Source organism: Apteryx mantelli, chromosome 1 (genome assembly GCF_036417845.1).
Source record: "Apteryx mantelli isolate bAptMan1 chromosome 1, bAptMan1.hap1, whole genome shotgun sequence".
Classification (NCBI taxonomy): Eukaryota; Metazoa; Chordata; class Aves; order Apterygiformes; family Apterygidae; genus Apteryx; species Apteryx mantelli.
Window position 1 is genome coordinate 2,375,081 of NC_089978.1, and position 21,345 is coordinate 2,396,425.

Genomic DNA, 21,345 nt, shown 5'->3' on the forward strand with positions numbered 1-21,345 from the left:
CCATGTCTCTGGCCAGATCTCCCCTCACATAGTTTTGACATTGACAGAGCTGGACTGGTTTTGCTGGAGACCATTCGGGTGGAGAGGAGGATGGGGCATTCCTGCCAGGGTGCTCTGCTCCTGTTGGGCTGGAATAGGCTTTCTTTTTGCTGGTACAGCTTGTCTGATCCACCCACATGAGAGGAACCAAGAGAGCCTTAAGGCATCACAGCAGCATTAACATCCCTGTCAATTCCTCCTCTGACCTAGACTGTCACCGTCAGGTCGAGCACAGAAGGCACCACCCAGGGCAGCTGTCCATTCACCTCCCTGCCTGCCTTGGCAGGCTCCTTTCTTACTTTCCCACCATGATTTCAGCCAAACTAACCGCTGAGGCAACCTGTGCTCACGCAGCCTGTTCCTGGGGAGAGGATTGAGGGCATTTCCAAACTTCCTGGCCATAAGCCTCCAGGCTGGAGCCCATTCCCTTCACCTGTGCTGCAGGGATCTGTTTTCTCCAGCAAGCCACTGACCTGCACACGCTCTGAGTGACCCAGCACCAGCGTGCTGACATTGCTCGCGTGGGCCAGCCACTGCTGCTGGTGACACTAACACAGCCTTGGTAGGTAGCAAAGCATCAAGCTACAGGGTCCCCACAGTCTCAGGCAGGACATGCTCTGCCCATCTCTCATTCTGGCAGGGAAGTTTTGGTTAGCGTCTCCCACCAGCATGGGCTGGAAGAGCCCACATGGCTCGTGCTGGGAGGAGATCCGCTAGGTGAGCAGTGTTGTGTTTCCCCCCGTTATCGCATAGACAGGGAACAGGTTTCGGTGTCAGCACCTGCAGGCAAACTGCTCAGTCAGTGCAACACAGCATAGTGTAGGACACCCCTTTCCCAATTCCAAGACTTCCTAAGTCATTTTAAGCACCACTCTCCCAAAGTACAACCTCGACCTTCATTCACACAGTGTCCCCATCCTCCTTGCCTGTCCTCAGCTCCCTTCTCACCTCAACTTAAACCCAGACTTTGCACCTCTGTGGGAAGCAATGTGGCAGTTCCCAACCCCCCTGGAGAAATACCCATGTGAAGATGCTTACTAGCGAGAGGGGACAGCAGAACAGCTGGATGCTCAGATGCGGAGCAGAGGGGAAGCAGCCTGGTACGCTGTACGCTGGTATTTGCCTAGAAAGGGTGGTGAGATCCAGTCTCCTCTGGCTGGCTGCTCTGGCCCAAGTAACCCCACGTGCCACCGCAGGCCAGAGTACTGGCTTTCCAGGCGAGCAACACCCTGGCCACCCCCTCCCCTGCCCCCAGCAAGCCTCTGCCATAGCTCTCAGAACCCTCCTCTCCCAGATGCTTGTATCTCAGTGAAACATGCCATCCTTCGTGTTCGGGATAAGGATCAGCCACTGTGCTTCCAAGTACAGCCTTGAAAACAGCTGGGAGCGGTTGTAAGAATCCCTGCCTGGCTTCCCCAAGCTACCAGGACCCAGGAAATCAAACTTAAAATCAAATTTAAGCTCTCAGCTGGTGGTAAAAAGCCCACAAGGTATCAAGGCCTTTTCCTAGCCCAGGTACTCTCCAGTTACACAGCTGGAGGCCAAAGCTTGTAGCAAGGCAGGTCTGAAAGGCTGCTCCTATGCCTTCTGAAGGCTGTGCCCGCTGCAGCGGGGTAGGCTGCCTTCACACTGTGGCTTCCTGAGCCGAGGCCCTTATTTGTGACGTACAGAGGCTCTGAGATGCCAAAACCCCGTGGGGTGTTCAGCTTCCCTGCCGGTGTTTCAGGCTTGGAAAAAAACAGGTTAAAGATACCACGGAACATCCCATTTTCCTCAGACTGTACTCACACTTTCTCAGCTGCTTCTTCTGAACATTATATGGTGCACACTACGTGGGTCTATGATAATATGATGGCACAATGTTCTCTGCTGGTGGACGCAATCAGCGTTACAAGCTATTACACAGTCGCAGCTATAATTTGAACAAGGCTGGTAAACATGAGAACGAGTAACACAATCAAAATTCTTACTATATTAAAATAGCATCTGTTACACTTGGGACTTCTAGCTACATCCGCAAGTAAAGAAGTATCTCACAGCTTACGCGAACTAGACCATAGACAGGAAACGCGCTGAGTCTCACCGAAAATATGATCTACCCACAGCCCCCATGAGACTGAACCCAGTCCCAAACGTGCAGGGAGCCATCGCTTGCTGCCGACAATAAAGTTCTTGGTTTCTGCGGGTGCCACGTGTGCACTGTGACCAGGGGAGGGCCTTCGCTGCCATCCAGTCCGCTGAACGCGTGGCCTTTGTGAACAAAGAGCGGCTCTGCTTCCCTGCCAGAGCTGTCCCAGCTCTGCGTCTCATACACGCGAACAGTCCCGTCAAAACCTTGAATAAAAGGGAGGCAGAGAGACCAAAGAAGTAACCAACTGCTCACACTACCCCCTTGGGCTCACACTCTCCTCCCTGCAGGGCTGCTGAGGCAAATGAGGACAAAAGCCCAGATCCAAGGTCTATGAAAGCAGAGGGTCCAAGCCTCTGAGGAGCTCGTCTCCAAAGTTAGTCTCTGATAGCTTTCGGGAAGAACACAGGCCAAACCCCCAAAGCTTGCAAATTCGCTAGCCTGAAGCTGTGATACTCTGGCCAAGAGGGAGCCTCTTTGCCCAGCTGGTCCAATTGGTGCAACATCCCAGCGCCAGGCAGTCACTGGCACTAACAGGGCAGCGTTTACTCAGGGCTTGTGGTCCTCGCTCTCAGAGGAGGGAAGCAAGGGTCCCTACAGACCCAAATCCAGGCCCTGGGCTCTTTCTGCAGTTAGTGGAGAGAGGCAGCTGCAGAAGATGATCAGCCTGTCTCCCTGCTGCCTCCAGAGGCAGTCCTCCTAACTGGGTGCTTCTACTGGGAGTTTAAAGCGAGGTGGGGTGAACTGGGCCTCGGTGCAACGACACACAGATCAGACAGCATCCAGGAAAGAAGATCTCTGCCCAAACTACCTACCTGAAACGGCAACGCAGCCTTCCAGAGCAGGAGCCCAAGAGATGCACAGGAACTCTGCGCTTGAACTGGGAGAGGAAACTTTGCACTTGGCTGAAGCCAAGGACTCGGAGGTTTTTCTTACATCTGTTAGGGTGAGTTGCCCTCCGCTCGAGAGGCGAGCTACAGGGTGGGAGCTTGAGTCAGAGCCTTGAGGTCCGCGCCCGACTCCCATGCACCACCGTTCGCCACACGGCGCCGAGGGGACGGACGCAGCCTCCAAGGGACTCTGTGGCTGTCGAATGTCAGCCAGGCACAGCTGCCCCTTCGCACAGCAGATGAGCAACGTGTTGCAATCCAGGAACGCCACATTGCTGAGCTCCTCGCTGTTTCTGGAGGCTAAAAAAAAGAGAGGTAGATCTCAGGTGCCATGAGAAATATTTGCATAATGGGGTTCCGCTACAATCCTGCCTGAGGAAGCCTAGAAGTGGCTTTCAAACAATTCTAGTTAGTTCTTCATGCAGGACCAGCAGCACAGATCAAGAACCTGCTTGAGAATTATCTCTGCGTGGGTTTCACGTGAAGCGGGCACGGTCTGAGTCCTTCAAAAGGTGAGAGGAGCCACGCAGGCCCATGACTAACACTAGCCCTGCTCGGGGCACACGCTCCACGAGGAACCTGATGCAGCTCAGGGCTCCCACAGCACGTGCCTCCAGCACTACCCCTCTGCAGTGGGAGCAACGAGTCCCCATTGCAGGAGGACTCAGCAGAACCTCATGGTGTCGGGCAAAGCTGACCCTCCCTTGTTCTGCTCAGCATGCTGAGTTACAGCTGCTGGACACACACACGTACCCCTTCTCCTCACCAGGGAATGAAGCGTGCGAGGACTGAGTCTTACTGGGCAGGTAAAGCCATATCCTGGATTGAGAAGGCATCTCCCTTGCTTGCAGGCACTGGGAAGACTTGGAGTAAAGATCATAACGGCCAAATAGTTTAGAGTCTCCAAACAGCACTTGCTTAATCTCTCCACTCCCGACCAAGACTTTTGACAGGACAGGCACATTTAGGAACGCACCCAGTCAGGGCACCCTCCATGAGTTATGAGGCGGCAGCTGCTTCTGCGAACCCTGGCACCCAGACAAGCCGGACCTGGGTTTCCCACCTCGAGGTAACGCAGGCCTGGTTTAATGAAGCTGGCATGACTCCTCCTCCCATCCGCACGGCTAGATCACGCGATAACACAGAGCTACTGAGAACCAAACTGATGCCGATTTCAAGGACCCAGCGACGTGACTCTTGTACAGCACCTACCTGGTTTGTGCTGTGGACAAACAGCCCCCAAAAGAGCCAGAGTTAATGGGAGAGGTGCCCTGTCACCTTCCTCACTGGAGATCTCCTCCTCCTCCCCACCTCGGCATGCTGGCACAGCTGCTTATATGAGAACTGCCTAATCCACGCTGCTCTGTATAAACCAATTAGCACAAGACAACAACACACACAGCGGCCCTCTGCTAACCTGATTCTTTGGACTGAAACTGTCTACGGAGCTCTCAGAGGAGCACGGATCTGAGGCAGCAGCATGGAAAATCCCTGCCAAGGGCAGCAGTGAGAATTCCATAATGGGGTGAAGCATTTGCCACTTGAGCAGTTACACCCCTGCTTTCCCCAAACCCCAGCTTTCCAAGCACAGATAAGATCAGACTTTGTTTGAATACCTGCTTTGTAGACATTTTTCTTTGATTCAACCTCTGTAATTTGGACACTGTTGAGTGTTGAGCCATGAAGAACCCACGGGGCTCTGGCGGAAGTGGTTGCAATTTTAGCCCAAGGTTGCCCAGTGCCATTTTCTGTAGGAATGGCACCTACAGATTTAATAACATCTATTTGGAAGAGAGATATAAGCAGCTGTGAAACAGGTCAGTATGCAAGTAATCCAATTCTTCCACAAAGATGCATCACAAAGCCCAAAGTGACCCACTAAACCAGTGCAAAAATCAAATCACGACTAACCTCCTTCCCAGGCAAAAGCTACTCTTCCTAACATATCAAGCAAGGATAGATAACAAGCCATTTAAAATCTAGTAAAGTCCACGGAAAGTTATGAAGCAGGAAATTTACTTTCAATTTAAAAGAATAAACAAACTCCTAATAACATTTTGCACTTCTTTTTTGATGGTTTCAAAGTGTTTCACAAGACTAGATAAAGCAACATTAACCCTTTTCCAGAAGCAGCAAACAAGAGGCTTGGCGAAGCGAGGTGACTCATGGTACCTCCAAAAAGCTGATGTACGGAACTATTTCTAACCCTTCGAGTTATTAAGGCAATATTGTGCCAATTATACGATTAGGATTTTTGTTTGTATGAGTAAGAGCTTGCAAATAAGAGCAAAGGGTGGAAAGCTACTGAGCTGGGCCTAAATCAACTAATCCCCTTAGGAGCAGATGTAGACTTAAATGTGAAGGCCATATCTTTCAAGACTTGAAGAGAATCAGTGAGGACAGTTGTCTCCATGCTCTTCTCCAGCCATTCCCACGCAAGGGCAGTCACCCAAAGCAGAGCAAGACATTCCCAGGATTTCACTGATTCCTCATTTTATACCCAGGAAGCAGAGAGACTGACAGGGAGAGTAGCTAGTGACACCACCAAAGACTGCAATGAGAAACTACTCAAAACCACAAGCGTGCTCCCTTACCAGAGTCCTCCGCTGACACCTGCCACACCTGGAGGGAGCTGTCTGGTGGGCCACTTGTCACCAACAAGCTGAGGAAACAAAAAAAACCCAACACAGTTCTTCAGGAGCAGAGAATAGGCTTCTTCTCCTGGCCCGGGACAAACCAGTTGCGATGGGCACAGCTGTGTTCTGCCACTGTTCCTACGCTCAGGAGCTCCTGTCTGTGCTTGGAGCAGAGATGGAGCCATAAGGACAGTTATCGCAGAACTCCTCACACCAGGGCGCTCTGCACAGCCCAGGTAAGCGCAATCCCAGGCAACGGCATTTTATTAGCACATCTGACAACAGCACTAGATTAAGAACGGTGCAAACGGCTTCGCAGGGAGAAGCGCAACATGGTCTTGTGTAGGAGGAAAGGGCAGAACAACTGAAGTGAACCAGCCAGAGGAGTGTTTGCACGACCTTCAAATAATTGTGGGAAAATCTTCCAAAGCTGCATACACAAGAACTTGCAGAGCAGCTACAGCAGCCGCTAGCACCCTGCTCTACAAGCTGAGCATCAAAGCCTTGCGGGAGCCACCAGAAGGTGCTCCACTCCGTGGAGCTCCAAATGGAGAAGGGAGGGGAAGGAAAAGGCAGTGCAAGGAAATGATACCCTCGCTCAGAAGTGAAGCAGGGAGGGATCCCAGGTGAACCATCAGCACCAATTTCAGCAGCCCCTGCTGGCTCACTTCTCAAAGATGAAGATTCAAATTATCCAGTGACTTGAGCCAACAGCTTCAATTCTGCTGCCACGAGGAATGCTCTAAAGGCACGCAGGGATCAGGAGATGCAAGTAATTTCCCATATTCCTGCCAGAAATCACCAGGCTCCTCTCTCTTAATTGCTTTTTCTCCTCCTAGTTCATAACAGCATCGCTGGAACCAAGCAACACAGCCAGCTGCTTCCCAAGACACGCACACCAGCAGCCTTAAGTACCGCAGCTACAGGGTGCACTCCATTTTGCTGAGCAACCCAGCAGACTGCTCCACTCCAAAGGCAAAGACAGGACACTGGGAGGACCACTACATGTCACTGATCAGGACCTCCCCACCCAGGCTCCCACTGCGCTCAAAACCGGCAGGATCTATCAGCTGTGCGGGGAGGCAGGCAAGGAAAAGGAGTTCCCAATGGACAAACCCCACCTCCTTCTCCAGCACTGCCCGGCAAGACCGTGCAGCTATACCTGGTGTCCGGCACGTGTTTCAGGCTGTACACCGGGCGGTTTGAAAAGCCACCACATTCCACCTTGAAATCTCTTTCAGGACACAGACCCTAGGAATCAGAAGCAGACAAAGTCATTTCTTCACTTCTAACGACGCAAAGCTTGGTGCGGGCAGTTACCCCACAAAAGGCAAAGTCTCTCATGGTAAAGCTCTTGCCTGTCCATTAAAGCTTTTTTTTAAACAGTACGGTTGAAGGACCTCAGAATAGTTAAAAAAAAATAGTTAGAATTAAAAAACAATGTGGATAAAGTCACCGCGAAGAGCTCTGGGAGAGAGGCAGAGGAGTACCGTGCGGTTTAGCACAGAAGGCGAGGACTCCTGTGTCCCAGGACGATGCAAGCGGTCCCAGGGCTGATGACACCGATTAGAGAGCTTGAACACGAGCAAAACAAGTCACACAAGGCCCAGCGATTTGGGCAGTAAAGCACCCCTCAGGAGCATGTAACGAGGGACTGCTGAGAAGCACAGGTCCGTCAGCCTTAAGGCCCTATTTAGGAGAGGTTAGAGTGTCTCAGGCATCATAACTACCGCTGCAAGTTCCACCTTCTGACTGGGATCCCTGCAACGTGTCTGGCTCAGGAGAAAAGCCTTCTGCTTACCCAGGGACCAAACACCACGTTCTGCTTTACCTTAGAGATCACCCGCCTGAGGGCCAACCTCAGTGTCCCTGTTTCACTTGGGGGGGCAGAGAAGAGCACAGTGCAAAAGCACCAGGAAAAATATGGCACACGGTGCACGTAGACTCTGATCGTGCGAAGCCAGGGGGGACGGGGGGGGTCTGGCACCGATCTGGTCACAGCGCTCACCTGGGTCTCCTTCACCTGCAGCGTCGGGGGCGGAAGCAACTGCAGGATCTCGTTCCCGCCGGAGTGTCCGTACCCAGCCACGCAAACACCTGGGGGGGATCCGGGGACATGGTGAGGGACACCCCCCCGCCCGGCCCACCCCAAGCCAGACCCCAGAGCCCTGGTAGGGTCCAGCTTGAATCCTGGCCCAACCTGCCCGGCCCGAGCCGGACCCCTGGCCACCCCACCCAGCCTGGACACGCAGTCTGGAGCGGCCTCTGGCCCCACAGCATCGCTGGAGCTCCAGTATGACCCAGCCCCTGACCACTTCCCCCTGGTGTGACCCAGTCCCTGATCCCTCCTCTCCCAGTACAACCCAGTGTCCCCTTGGGGACCAGTAAGGCCCCTTCCCCAGGGCCCTGAGAAGGCCTGGTCTCCTGCTCCCCTCCACCTCCCCCGGGGGCCCCCAAAAGGCCTGGTCTCCTGCTCCCCTCCACCTCCCCCGGGGGCCCCCAAAAGGCCTGGTCTCCTGCTCCCCTCCACCTCCCCCGGAGGCCCCAAAAAGGCCTGGTCTCCTGCCACCCCCCCCCTCCCCCGGGGGTCCCGAAAAGGCCTGGTCTCCTGCCACCCCCCCCTCCCCCGGGGGCCCCCCGAAAAGGCCTGGTCTCCTGCCACCACCCCCTCCCCCGGGGTCTCCCCGCACTCACGGCTCCCTCGGGCCCATTCGATAACGCGGGTGGGCGCCTGGAGCTCGAAGGTGTGGAGCGCCTCGTACCTGCAAGGCAGAGGGAGGCGGAGGTGGGCCGGGGCCGGGAGTCCCGGGGGTCTCGGGGGTCCCGGCCACCCCCCCCCCCGGCGCCGCCGCGGCACTCACAGGCGCAGCGACTCGAGCAGCCACTCGTCCTCCGCCGCGCCGTCGCCCGCCTCCATGGCAACGCCCGCGCGGCGCGCGCCTGACGTCACGCGGCGCGCCGCCGTGACGCACCGCTGGCGGGGCGGGGCCGGCTCCAACCGGTTGCGGCCGGCTGAGGCCGGGCGGGGGCGGCCGCGGGCGGGAATCGCTTTCCTGAGGGAAGAGCCGGCGGGGGGCGGGGGGGAAGACACGTTTTTCCCTTAGGAATAGCTCCCCCCTGCTGCATCTCGCTCCTCAGCGTGGTGGTGATTAGGCTGTGTGAAATGCGCTACTGGGTTGGGTGTGAGCACGGAAAAAAGAGCGCTGAGAAACACCCAAAGCGCGGCCCTGTCAGGCTGTCGTATTGCGATGCTTTCCTCAGGCGTGCTCACTCCTTTCAGTTTAACATTCGGCGCATTAACGCGCAAGTAACAGCACAGCCTTCGTACAGATTCGTGCGTACAAGGCAATTAATAATGTAGCGCAGATTTATGTGTGCCCCCCCCCCCCCGGACATCCACCTGCAAGTGCAGTGTTAAAATAAATTTCAGAAGCCTCCCAAGTCTTAAAAAAAATTGCGGCGCCAGCCACTCTTAACCTAACTTGATGCTTCCGTACTGGTTCCCTTTTTTGTTTATTTTTGACAGCCCGTCACTCTTGAGTGCTTCGCTGTTTCGCTTAGAAGTCTCTATCCTCATGTAGACGTCAGTCCCCTCCCACCAAGAGGATGCTGTTGAAATTAAGCAAGATTACAGGGCTGGGCCTGACGTTTGCAGGAGGAGATAACCACTCTTATCAGTCAGTTTGGCACCTTTGCCTGCACCTGCGTATGCTCTTTCCCATTTTTCCCACACCTAGGTTTGATCAGGTGATGAAGGATTGGTGCTGCTAAACTGCTTCCAGCTGTCTAACAGTGACGCTCCAGGGTCAACAGTGATAATTTGAAATGTGTTGAGTATATAGAATATTATGCCTTTCTTCTGGCCAGGGTTTAGCTGGCATGCATGGTGCCATGAGGCAAGCTGTGTCTATTTTCTCTAATGCTGCAAGGTGGCAGCCTACAACTTCCAAGGAAAAATGACTCTTTTTGCAGAATTACGTCTGAATGTGAATCTTTTAATGTGTACCGTGTCCCCTGCGTTATCTGACATTCAGTTCTGTTTATTTTTCCCTCATCTTTCAGCATGCCGTCCCTGTCAGGGGAAAACTGACAACTGGAAAAGTTGTCAGAGAGGAACGAAGACGCTTTGGGCAGTTTAGCAGGGCCTTTTCTGGGGACTTTGAACTGCTTGGAGGGATGGTAGGACATTGTGGGGGACAGTAGTTCTTCAGCCTTAGGCTGTGCTATCTAATCTCTGCGCTCAGGGCCATTTAAGGGCTGTCAGTGTAGAGGAAGTGAGCGAGAAGCAAAAGCAAAACCAGGGATGGAGGAGGAAATGCTGAGAAAACAAGGGCAGAAAGCCAAACTCCCTCCTTCATGTAGCAGAGCCAACAGCCGGGTGGCTGCGCTCTGCTCTGGAGGCAGTAACTGGAGCTGGTAGACATGGAAAGCATTTCTCCTCACCGGTAGCTACGTTCCTGACACCTTTTGCTTTGTCACCTCAAGATAGTTCAGTATTACAACTGTTCAGAAAAAGGGTGGCAAGAATTCTCATGTGCAGAGGAAAAAGTATTTCATTCTCATTATCCCTTTTTGTACAATAGCTCAGCAGTCTGAAATACACTCACTGCTTCTGCAGCATCTGAAGAACCTTGTTTTACCCATTCTTTTTATGTACTGTGATTGAAAAGTGAACAATGTTGAGTAAGCATCTTGTGAAGAAGCTGAATCAAACAGACTGGGATGTTTTCCATGTTTTCTGATATAAAGAATGTGCTTGTTACAATGTCTCTGAAATCAGAAGTGTTATGTGATTACTCGTTAATGAAGCATGTAACCACACAATAGTCTGCCTGCACATCAGGTTAAGCCAAACTGCATGCATTTATTGCTTTTTAACCTTGAGTAACTGGCAGCAGAAGGCAACGGCGGTATGGAAGTGTTGCTGTTGCCACCTCCATCTCTGCAATTCCCACTTCCTGTTGTGTGACTTTTAATCCCTAGCAGGATGCATTCTCAGCTGAGGTTCAGTTAAGAGAAAAGTCCTCACAGAGTCTCCTCAGATACCAGAGAAAGGTCTGCAGAGGGAAGGGAAACCAAGGCTAGGAAAGTTAAGTAATTCCTACAGCTACTCAAAGGTTTGCTCTCAGAGCCGTGGGCAGGATGGTAGACTCTCACCAGGAGCAGTGAGACCTGTGAGGCATGCGGTGATGAGCCGGGAAGCAAACTTGTGGCAGTACCAGCTGCTTTTCAGACTGCGGAAAGATGTGGCATTCAGTGAGTTCAGGGCCTCCATCCGACTCAGAGTCAGCCCTTCATCACCTTCTCCCTTTAACTCTCTTCTCATCTATGTGCATTAATAGCAGGACATAAGCTTAGTCCGAGATGGACAAGTGCCCAAATCAGCACAAGGTGAGCCTACAGCAGGACATGAGGGCAGAGAGAAGGAGAAAGGGCAGGGGAAGGGGTGGGAGCCAGACTGCCTCCATTTGGCAACCAGCTGTGGTTTGCCTCCCTGAACTCCAGTAAACTCCATGGACTCATTTAGGATGTGATGACAAATGTCTGGAAATTATCTCCTGGTGATGACCACCATTACAGGAAAGGGAGCGCGTAGCAGAGCAGTGAGGACAATGACTGGACACTGTGGATACCAGGTGGAGCAGAGCACAAGAAAATGCTTTTGTCTCCACATCCTCGCCTTTTATTTTATCTTCTCTTTAACTTTCCAGTGGACTAAGGGAGCAAAGTTGAGAAGTGTGAGAAAAGAATAAAAGCCCTCCAATATTACGGACAATGCAGGGTGTTTTTCAAGTACTGAGATCTGCATGACAAGAACAACGCTTTAGGGCTTTTTCACAATCTCTTCCTGAAAATGAATATTTTAGTCTCAACATTTTGAAGAGGAAAGGGTAAATTTGGAAACAGTTGCCACAGAGCTGGAATAATAGGAGCAGTCCAAGATGTGTTTTTGCAGTATGTATTCAGAACACCCAAAAAACATTCGTTTGATGTTGTTTTTTTACAGCAGGATCTGTGCATGTGGAGAGCCTGGTAAGGAGGAGGAGACTCTAGAGCACAGCCTTAGTTGCTTCTCTCTGCTCACATGCTTAGTGTTTTATCTGTTTTTGGGCAACCTTGTAGATGTGTAGATTGGGAAAGGAAACAGAAGGAGCTAGGAATGGAAATAATGAGTATGAGAACTCTGACACGCTCTTTAAATGGAATGAAATCTTACTTGCCTCCTGGATATCCAAGTAGTCTTCACTCTGAATGTTACACAGCAGTTAATCACAAAGATAAAAATAATATTTCCATTTACTATTTCTGTAGCTGAGCAACCCTCAGAAGTTTGAAAAGAAGCAGGCACAGAACATTATTTGGACTTACTTCACTGTAGTTTTTCTGCACAAACTGAAATCCATCCCCATATGGAGTGCACATACGTGCATGTGCAGACCCACAATGCTGTTGCTGTACCCCAGATGTTACTCAGATTAAAAGAAAAGCCACTCCAGTATAATCTGCTGTGTAGGGCAGATTACCACAGCAGACACGGGTTTTGCAGTATTGCAACCCAACAAAGCTGTCTAGAGGAAGACATGTTCCCATCTCACTTGTTCAAAGTGTGCATTGGGGAAAAACAAGGTGTTCCTCTTGGATGCCAACACTGCCCAGAGCAGCAGCCTTCATTCATTTGGAGAGATTCAGAAGAAGAAAGAGCAATAGCTTACCATGCTTCGAGGTATGGTTTCCTCACATAGTCCACCTCTGGGATAGATACCTCTCAAGAGGTCAAGTGCTGTGTGCCATCATCCTTCCCCAAAAACTCACAGGTGAAATAAGTTGTCCTTCCAGTCTGCTGCTGTTCAGTAATGGGGTATAAAAGGATAAGAGTCCTCAAAAAGCATACTTGTTTCAGGGTAAGTTACCCTTTCTTCAGTTATAGAAGTGTGGTCCACACATGTTCCAGTTTTGGTACCTCTGACCCTGTGGTAATAAAGGCTGCAAGTCTGCTCTGCAAAACCGTGTGTCAGCTCTTGAAACTCAGAAGCGGAATAGCAAGGGACTGGGTTGTCAGCACTCACAGCTAGGAATAAACACTACGAAAGCGTAACGAGCAGCTCTTGAGGTCTAGCTGTTTATGGGGTAACTCAAGAGCTGAAGAGAGTCTGAGTATAAAGGCAGTCCATGCGAGCATGGGATTGTCTGACGCCAGCATTTTCCTACGTAGAGATGCAGAAAATGATACTGCTTTGCAGCTTTTCTTCAGTTAACCAGTTACTGAGGTATGGCCATATTACAGTCTGCTGGGATGAGTGACTACTACTGCTGAAAGCTTGCTGAAAACTTTTGGAGCCAATGAAAGACTAGAGGAAAGACACAGTGTTCATCAAATACATTTTACTAGATGGATTTTCAGAGACCTTTTGTATGATGGGTGAACTTTCGAAAGTGTATTGCTCAGCCCTGAAGACCTAAGAATGAAGTTAGTGAAGGCTAAAGTTATCATTCCTGAATTTATGGATGAAGGCACATACCTACTCAATTTTGTATTAGATGCCAGCCAACGTAGAAAAAAATCCATTCACCCTAAATGAGGGAGGCATCTGTATTTCTTCAAGACACAGAAGCCAGTCCATGGTATTCTGTTGTAATTCGTCACCGCAGAGATCCCTGTAGACGCATGGAGAAGGAGAATGGTAAATGAGGAAATTTTGAGACAGTCTGGTGTGCCTCACAGAGGTGATGTCTAAGTAAAAATGGTCTGAGGAGCTGTAGCTAAGGCATCTGGGACTAGAGGTCTATGACATCTTTGAATGTAGATGAGAGTAGCTAGTATTTGTTTTCCATTGTTTCACTTGCTCCAATGCCTTCAAATAAGAGGAGAAAACTAATTTCTTGGATGCTGATTTGTACAGTTTACCAAGCACTTGAAGAACTTTTTTCTGTGCAGTATCTACCAGGATCCTAAGAAAATCCATTATCTGATGAAGAAGTTCCTGATTACCTTACTGTCATGGGCACAAAGTTGGGTAGGTGAATTATTGGAAAGTTTGGTAAATCTGCCTCTCTTGCAGGCTGATTGCCCCCAAACAGCCTACCTTTAGGACCAAGTCTGAGATTGTGAAAGAGTATTTCACTCGGATCAGGGAGAGGGTGGTGTACAGTGGTGTTTTCAGGACCTACCTGCAAGCAAAATACCATGTTGGGACTCTTGCATTTCCATTGCAGTCATTGATTATCTCCATTTTAGAGGAGGATAATCTTTAAAAATCAAAAGCAGTTTCTATGTTATGCATGTAACCACTTCTTCAAGACTGTCTTGGAGTTAGCTGTTTTGAGCTAAAGGCATCTTCCATGCTCTTTTGGAGAATATGAGCTGAAAGTAAGTTGGAAAGGGAATTGCTGCCAAGAATCTCTGGAATCTCTGTCTGATCTATTACGGAAAACACAGTCTTTGTGGCTAAAGTGCAGGTACAACATTTTTTTTCCCATTCTTTTTTGTCATTCAGCTTTTGAACACAGAAGACCTTGTGGACATTTCTATGGCCAAAGAGCCCATCAAACCTCATCCTCTGCCATGACTCTGAAATCCAGACCCATTCAAAGCAACTGTATGACTCAGTGTGTTCATGGATGAGTGTTTCAAATGGAAACACAATTTTTTTTGGGGGGGGGGGTTGTTTGGTCCTTTTGTATCTAAGAAATCAAAGAAATGATGCAGCTGCTCTTTCTTTCACATATCCTCCAGTGTTGGTGCTGGGTACCTCTGCAAGAAGCAGGCAGGAGGGAACAGGGAGGTGCACGCTCCATCACCCGGTCTAAAGGAGGAAAATAAGGAGTCCCAAGCAGTCTGTTAGCCACTCATCCTGGCAGTGCATGCTTCCTTTTAGGTACGCATCAGTACCTAGCGGTGAGCATGCCTTGACCGCAGACCACAGGATTTTCAGGGTGGTGTGTATGCAGTCAGTTGCTCTAGGCTCACAAATTGCAACGCGCAGCCTAAAAAATGCAAAATGTCAAGACACGTCCTTCCTTGTGCCTGCTGTACTGAGTTTGCAAGGCCCATAAAGCGACAATCCAGACTGCTACCAGATCAGACATAAAACGCTTAGGAAGCGGAGATGGGAACCCTTGGAGAAATCCAGCCTCCTTCTGGAAAACAGGAAGATAGATATTTGCGGTAAACAAAAAAAAAAGGAGGAAAAGCTGTTTATTTCAGGAAGGTAACATTGTCATCTAAAGCTGAACAGAAACAAAACAAATATGAGAGATTTGGAAAGCGTGGCTTCCCGTGGTTCCCGCAGAGCCAGTGGTGCACGAGGCTGCTCTCAAAGCGCTCTATAGGCTATTTTCAACCCTCTGGGGTCTTGCGTCCTGGAAAGAGGCGCTGCTCTGGCTTACTCCTCAAAAGGGCTTTCCTCTACCTCTGCTTGGCTCATCTGAAAAGATAAAGTATTAAGGTCATCGCAACATATTCTATTTAATTAGATGTTTTTTTCTTAACGTATAGGATGTGTTAATGGTACAGGGTCCAGTATTTGCAGTTTTAAGGAATATACACTAGAACGGTTGAATTGTTTGGGAGGATGCACTTCCAGAGGGGAGGTCCTTTTTTGTGCAAGGCATGATGAGACTGTGAAATTCACAGCCGCAGGATCGTGGGAGGCAATAGGATAAGTAGGTTCAGAGGGATTAGGCGCGTTTGTGGAGCGTTAAGTCCAACAGGACCTTTAAACACAACGCTCTGGATGCAAGCTGTGGCTGGCGCATCCCTTAACTGCTGGCTGTTAGGGGAAAGGATCAATTCATCATGTCCTGGTTATTGTGTTTTTCCTAAACTGCTCACGAAGCCTCTGTCCAACACTTTGCTGCCTTCTGTAGCCGAGCTTGAGACATAACCTGTAAATTTAACCAGGGTACCTCTTTGCTCCTGTTCCTGGGCTGTGGTTTCTAACCTTCCCTGGTGTCTCTGTTTCCCTGGTATACTTAATTAATATGTTTTCTGTCTTTAACAGCTTTTCCCATTCATAACATTTGCAAAATTGTAGTAAAACTCTTGTATTGCCTATCCTCAGCAGCATTCATTTACGTGCATTTCATCAAATCTGTCACTTCTAGACTCCTGTTGACCTGTTTTGAGTCCAACATGATGTATTAACGGCAAAGATGGCCGACTTAGCATACCTTTCCTAGGCTACCTTTTCTGCTCTCCTCTCATTTATTTTGTGAGTTATGCTAATACTCAGATAAAACTTCACTTAATCTTGTTATCTCTTCAAGTGACCAGTCGTCTTTGCTTTATGTTGAACACTTGATTTCCTCAGCATCTTGTGACAATGACTGCCGTACTTTGATTAGACAGGTAGGTTTTCCTGTCTGTCTGGTTAAGTTTACTTTTCTGAGATGTGAAAACAGACATATGGCATAGACCTCTTCAGTGCTACTTAAAAAGAAATTCAGCATTTTTTTCCCCACTTTTTCCTAGCCCAAATCTCTTGCAGTTTAGTCTCATCACTTTTTGTTCTGTCCACCATAAATGTGAAAAGCAATGTCTAAATTGTTACCTTGAGTGCATTTGAGGGTTATTATCAAATATCGCCTCAGTCATCTCTTCAAATCAAACAATCCAAGTCATCCATTTTTTTCCCTGAAATCCATGAATTTCTGTCCGCAGTGCTGTTTTCTGGGCCCTATGGTTCCACACCTTCTGGACTGTTGATCCCTGCACATACGGCTCCAGCTGAGACCTTAGCCGCTCTTCTTTTCTACTGTATTTTCTGTCGTCCACATCCTTACTGTTTTCTTCTGCACTTCTAACTATAATAGGATTTTTTTTCCAAGGAAGCTTTTCTATGAAAAAGTTGATCTGATGAAAGTGCATCAGCTTTAACATAATTTGTATTAGTAAAATTCCTTGAGCACAGGACAGTCTTGCTGAACAAAATCAGTAGCAGGCACCACAGAAAAGCCACGTGGCAGAACCAGAGCAGAGACTTGAACCTGGCGCTCTGCCTGTCAGCTCACAGCTCTAACACTGTGTTGTCTGCCTCCCTGTCTTCCTCATTTTGGCGAGATCTGATATTTATCCCAATGTAGACAAAATTCTTGTTTTCTGAGAAATAATAGTATTTTGTTTGTGCTTTCTTCAGCTGTGTCATCATGAAGCCAGTCTGAATAGAGCTTGAAGCAAGAAGTCTAAATACATTCCTCTTTATATGAACCTGGTATTTTTACACTGAACAGTCTTTTGAGCTGAAACAGAACAATATGCTGCAGATATACTGCTAAGTATGTATACTCTTTGGATGTGTTTTCACTAGCCATTTTCAGCTTGCACTGAAAGAACGGGGAGAGCAAGATTTACTGAGAAAGGAAAAAGATGTTAGGAATGTACTGAGAAGTTATATTTTTCCAAAATCCCTCAAGAATGCCTTTTTCTAAATTGGCAATGGGAGAACACCACTTACTTCCTTCAGAGGAGGAGAAGTTTTACTTTGTCTTCCGTGTCTTCTAAATCGGCATCTATAATGTAAAGTAAAAGTGTTCAGTGAACATGAACTTTGGACAGTGATTTCATGCAGAATAAGGTGCTCTAGTTTATGGATAGTTACCTCATGAGAAGTATTGGTGTTTGTTTGAAATCGTTAATTCTCCGACATGGATATTTAAAATAATAAGAAAATAGAACTATAAATTTAATCCTGTCTCTATACCTAAGGTTAACACATACCAGAGAGATGAAAGATCACTGTGTTAAGGGGAAAACATTTTATTATATCTGCTCTGGGGACTATAGCATAGGGGAGAGATAACTAAACTGGCTATAAATGAGGTAACTGGGTGCTAGACAGTCTTGCTGCACAGAACAGAACAAACCTCCGTGTGATTTATCCTATTTCTTGGCAGAATAAATTAACCCAGCAAATCTCAAATATGTGGATGTGCAGAGATCATCTAGAGGAATGTCATCTTTCATTTCTGGTTTTGGAATTTGAACAATCCCCCTGGCTGGAGTCATATCCACATATTATTTCAGCTAAGCTTATAAACCCATTGGACCTGGGACAAATGTGCAGAACAGCAAGAGGATAAGGGAGTATTTATCCTCCACACAGTATTTTGCAATCTTTCTTTTTTTTCAAATTTGTTTGCATTTTTCAGTAAATAAAAAGAGGTGAAAACAAAAGTAAAAAGTAAAGAAATGAAAATAAACTCTCTGGAAAAGAAAAAAGAGGAGCCGTTTAGGAAAAGCAGAACTTTCTGAAAAATTATTCTGAAATTAGACAACAAATTTCATTTCAAAATTTCTACGGGAAACTTTTAAAGATGTCACGCTGCATTTAAAATATTAGGGGCCCTAGCTGCCATTTCTGCATTACAGACAGTTGTGACAAAGCTCTGTTCATAGATCAGAGCATATTTGGTTGCATTTCAAGGTAATGCTGGGAACCTTGATTAGAAATTGTTAGAAGTGCCTCAGGTTTGCCAAATAATGTAAAAATGAATGGAATTTTACCTACCTTTGAAACAGCTGAGCAATCTCAGCCCTCTTGTACAGCAAAATGCCCGAGATCAAAAAGAATAAAAGAAGCGCTCCAACAGTTTTTCCCATATTCCTTGCAACTCCCTCCACTTGAATGAAAGAGAGAGAGAACATTACACTCTGTGCGCGCCTGACATTTCTGACGCAAAAGCGTTGCTAGTAGAAATGGCAGTTTGTCATCTGTGCACACGTATTTGTGAATATACGTGCTCGCAACCCCGGATGAGCTGTTGTGCACTTGCAAACTCCCTCCCTGTCAGCTAGGTCTCGAGGGTGCCTCCACCACCGCCCGGTCGGGAGTTGCCAGAGTGTTCGTCTTTCTGAGAAGCAGTAAAAGCCTCGAGGCAGGTCCCTACGTACAAGGTAGAGGCTATAGTAACACTATACAGGCCTGAAAATAGGGAGTCTTTGGGACTGCATGATAAGGAGTTTGAGGACATAACGGAAGAGAAGGAAGGCTGCCCACAGTGTTGCCTGATGAAGATGCACAGATGAAGAAATATCCAATTATAGTGCTGAAATATAAGTAACATGAACTGAACCTCTTCTTCTGCTAATGATTGAGCCTTGAGTGCGTAGTTATTGTATGGATAAAATAATTAACCCATTACAGGAGAGAGGCTGTGGAGACTTCATCCCTGGAGATATTCAAAACCCTACTGGGGTTCCCGTTCCATGGCATGGGAATCCTGAGGATCCCGAGGATGTCCCTGGTAGCTGGAAGACAAGCCTGGCTGTGTGGGAGGTTGTTCATACGGACAGTGTGAAAGAGGTCACTCCTCCCAGCTTGCCTAAGCTACCATTAAGGAGAACCTAGTAAAAACTTAAAACTTAGCATTGGCCTTTCCCCTTGAATTGGCAGGAGCAGAGTATTTATTGCCTTTTGGGTAACTTCACCTGCCCGCAAACAGGTGAAATATCACAATGGACTGAGATTTAAAGAAAAGTTAATTTGGCGTATAAACTGTTACCTGCTCGAAAGAGTCAGATTTCTGGAGTGCCCATGGGCCTGTGACTGCCTGAGCAACTTCCCACTTTACTTTACTGGTCAAATAAACAGCAGAGATATCTAATAGTTCTTCCTCAGTAACAAAACGAATAAGGAAAGAGGGATATGGAAAAGCTTGAAAGCTGTTGGGTGCTTATGGGTTTGTGAAGTACTGCTGGTGAGTGACTGAATGGTAATTTGTTATTCAGTAAGCTAGAATGCCTACTATTCAAGAAGGCAGAAGAAGTGTACCTCTCATAAAGGCATACCAGGGTTATATTTATTTATGTCCTGTCCTGTTTAGGATTGGAGCTGTGCTGGAGATCTCTGTTGAAAGGAAAGGAAGATTCTCTTAAGAGGATTTTGATGAGCTCAAAAGACACTCCTCATAAACTGTCTTAATGAACTGTGTTTGCATTTGGGGCCCTGTGCTTTACGGAGTGCGTCTGCAGTTCATACGCGTGTCCTAAGAACAGTCGCATGAGATTCAGGCAAGACAAGCACAACTTGAATGATAAAAAGAAGACAAGGTCAGAGAAAAAAAATCTGACATGACTAAATGGCAAGGGAGAAGGAGAAGCTTGAATGATGTCATATGAGTGAGCAAAGTCTTATGATATGAAAGGATAGATGGAAGATCACTAAACTTGACCAAGAAAAAATAAAGCTAAGAAGGGCAGTGAGATGTGCAGAACAGTCCCATTCTACAGCACTTACAGTCAAGAGAAGGAGGTGGCCCACTGTCAGTACTGCCTCCAAATCCTTCCAGTTTGCAGTCCGGAGGAGCCCACCCAAAATCACAGTGACAATTTCTCTTATTGTTACACACCTAAAAGAAAACAGAAATATATTATGGCATGAAAAAAAAGAAGTCATGCTCTGGCTCTGTGTTTCTCCAGCTAAAAGGCTGCCAGCACAAGTCATTGGCAGGGGCAGCAGAGACAGGCTGTAGGAAATCCGTAGCCTAAGATTTTTTTTTTCACGTGTTTTAGCTGCCACTGTGACAATATTTAACTTTTGTGTAAAGGTGGTAGACTGCTGCCCAGGGTCACAGGCTGTCAAGGGCTTTATGGCTTGTACCTATCATTAGATGTCTGCTACATCAGTGAACGGAGGGCAGTGGGAGTTCTTGATCCATTACCTCATCCTGTCGTTGAGGTGATGGCCCAATTAAAAGACACGTTATGAACAGAGCAGGGAAGAGACGACAGCATACAGAAGATGAAAGATGGTTATATGTGCCTTTTTCCAACTTAGATAGGAATACTTTTTGCATCTCTCAAGCCATTTTCATCTCAAAATTGGAAAGCACTTTAGCAGTCTATTAATTGCAAGTCTACCCTGCTCTTGTGAATAATATGACTATGTCTATCACAACAACATATAATTTCACAAGTATGTCCAAAATTATTTTGTAACTTTCATGTGATTCAAAAATTATGGCTTTTCCTACAAGATAGAGACCCCAACTACCTTGGATATGCATTTATTTGTCATGTCCAGGCCGGATTACTCAGCTTCTGTGTTCCTCAGTTCTCACTCACTGTCCCTAACAGACCAAAGTGCTGTGGCCTCACACATTAACCATCTGGAAGGGACAGCAGAGGAGAAGGGATCCCTGTTATGCTCATGAGGCATTGCCAGCAGTCCTCACTGTGGACCAGTTTAATCTGATGTCACTTGGCTGACCATGTGTAGACTCCCAACCTTGGGGCTGGACCTCCAAGAGAAACTCCACATCTCTGCTGGAGGGGACTCTCCCTGAAAGCAGCAGCAATCTGCAGTGCTCAAGAGAAGAAGTACCCCAGCTGACATGCTACTGGGACCACCTGCCACCCCATCTGAGGCCAGATACCCTTGTGCAGAGGGGCCTGGTCTCAGGTCCACCACCTAGTACTACTGGAAGAGGAATCGAGCTTCCCGAGCAGCACCTAGAGGCAGCTGGAGCAGCCTCTGTGTCTGAGAGGCTGGGGAGCTGAGAGGCAGTGTGGGCACGGGAGAGGGGAAGCCCAGGAGCAGATGGAAGAAGTCCCCTGGGATTACAGTCCTGATTCTGGGTCTGTGGGGTCTGAGGCCAACCTACTTCAGTGGCATGCACTGAGGAGGAGTGCAGAAGTGAGCCTCTCTAACCCTCT

The 21,345-nt window shown here is 48.1% G+C and overlaps 2 protein-coding genes across 2 annotated transcripts in view; both read right to left on the minus strand.

Annotated features, from left to right (window-relative positions):
* Positions 1-1,991: 1,991 nt before the first annotated feature.
* WDR73 (WD repeat domain 73) lies at positions 1,992-8,619 on the minus strand. Its single transcript, XM_067306294.1, has 8 exons — positions 8,555-8,619; positions 8,388-8,455; positions 7,702-7,790; positions 6,856-6,944; positions 5,652-5,719; positions 4,674-4,838; positions 2,983-3,357; positions 1,992-2,373 (listed from the first exon to the last, which is right to left on the minus strand). The coding sequence occupies exons 1-8, from the start codon at positions 8,608-8,610 to the stop codon at positions 2,135-2,137; spliced, it is 1,149 nt and encodes a 382-aa protein (XP_067162395.1). The 5' UTR covers positions 8,611-8,619; the 3' UTR covers positions 1,992-2,134.
* A 6,310-nt stretch (positions 8,620-14,929) lies between these two features.
* LOC106492560 (disintegrin and metalloproteinase domain-containing protein 9-like) overlaps positions 14,930-21,345 on the minus strand; it is a 35,131-nt gene continuing 28,715 nt past the window's right edge. The window contains exons 18-21 of the mRNA XM_013952421.2: positions 19,928-20,039; positions 18,200-18,311; positions 17,147-17,201; positions 14,930-15,118 (exon numbers count right to left, since the gene is read on the minus strand). Of these exons, the coding sequence (XP_013807875.2) occupies positions 15,077-15,118; positions 17,147-17,201; positions 18,200-18,311; positions 19,928-20,039 (321 nt within the window). The 3' untranslated portion in view covers positions 14,930-15,076. The remainder of the gene's footprint in view (positions 15,119-17,146; positions 17,202-18,199; positions 18,312-19,927; positions 20,040-21,345) is intronic.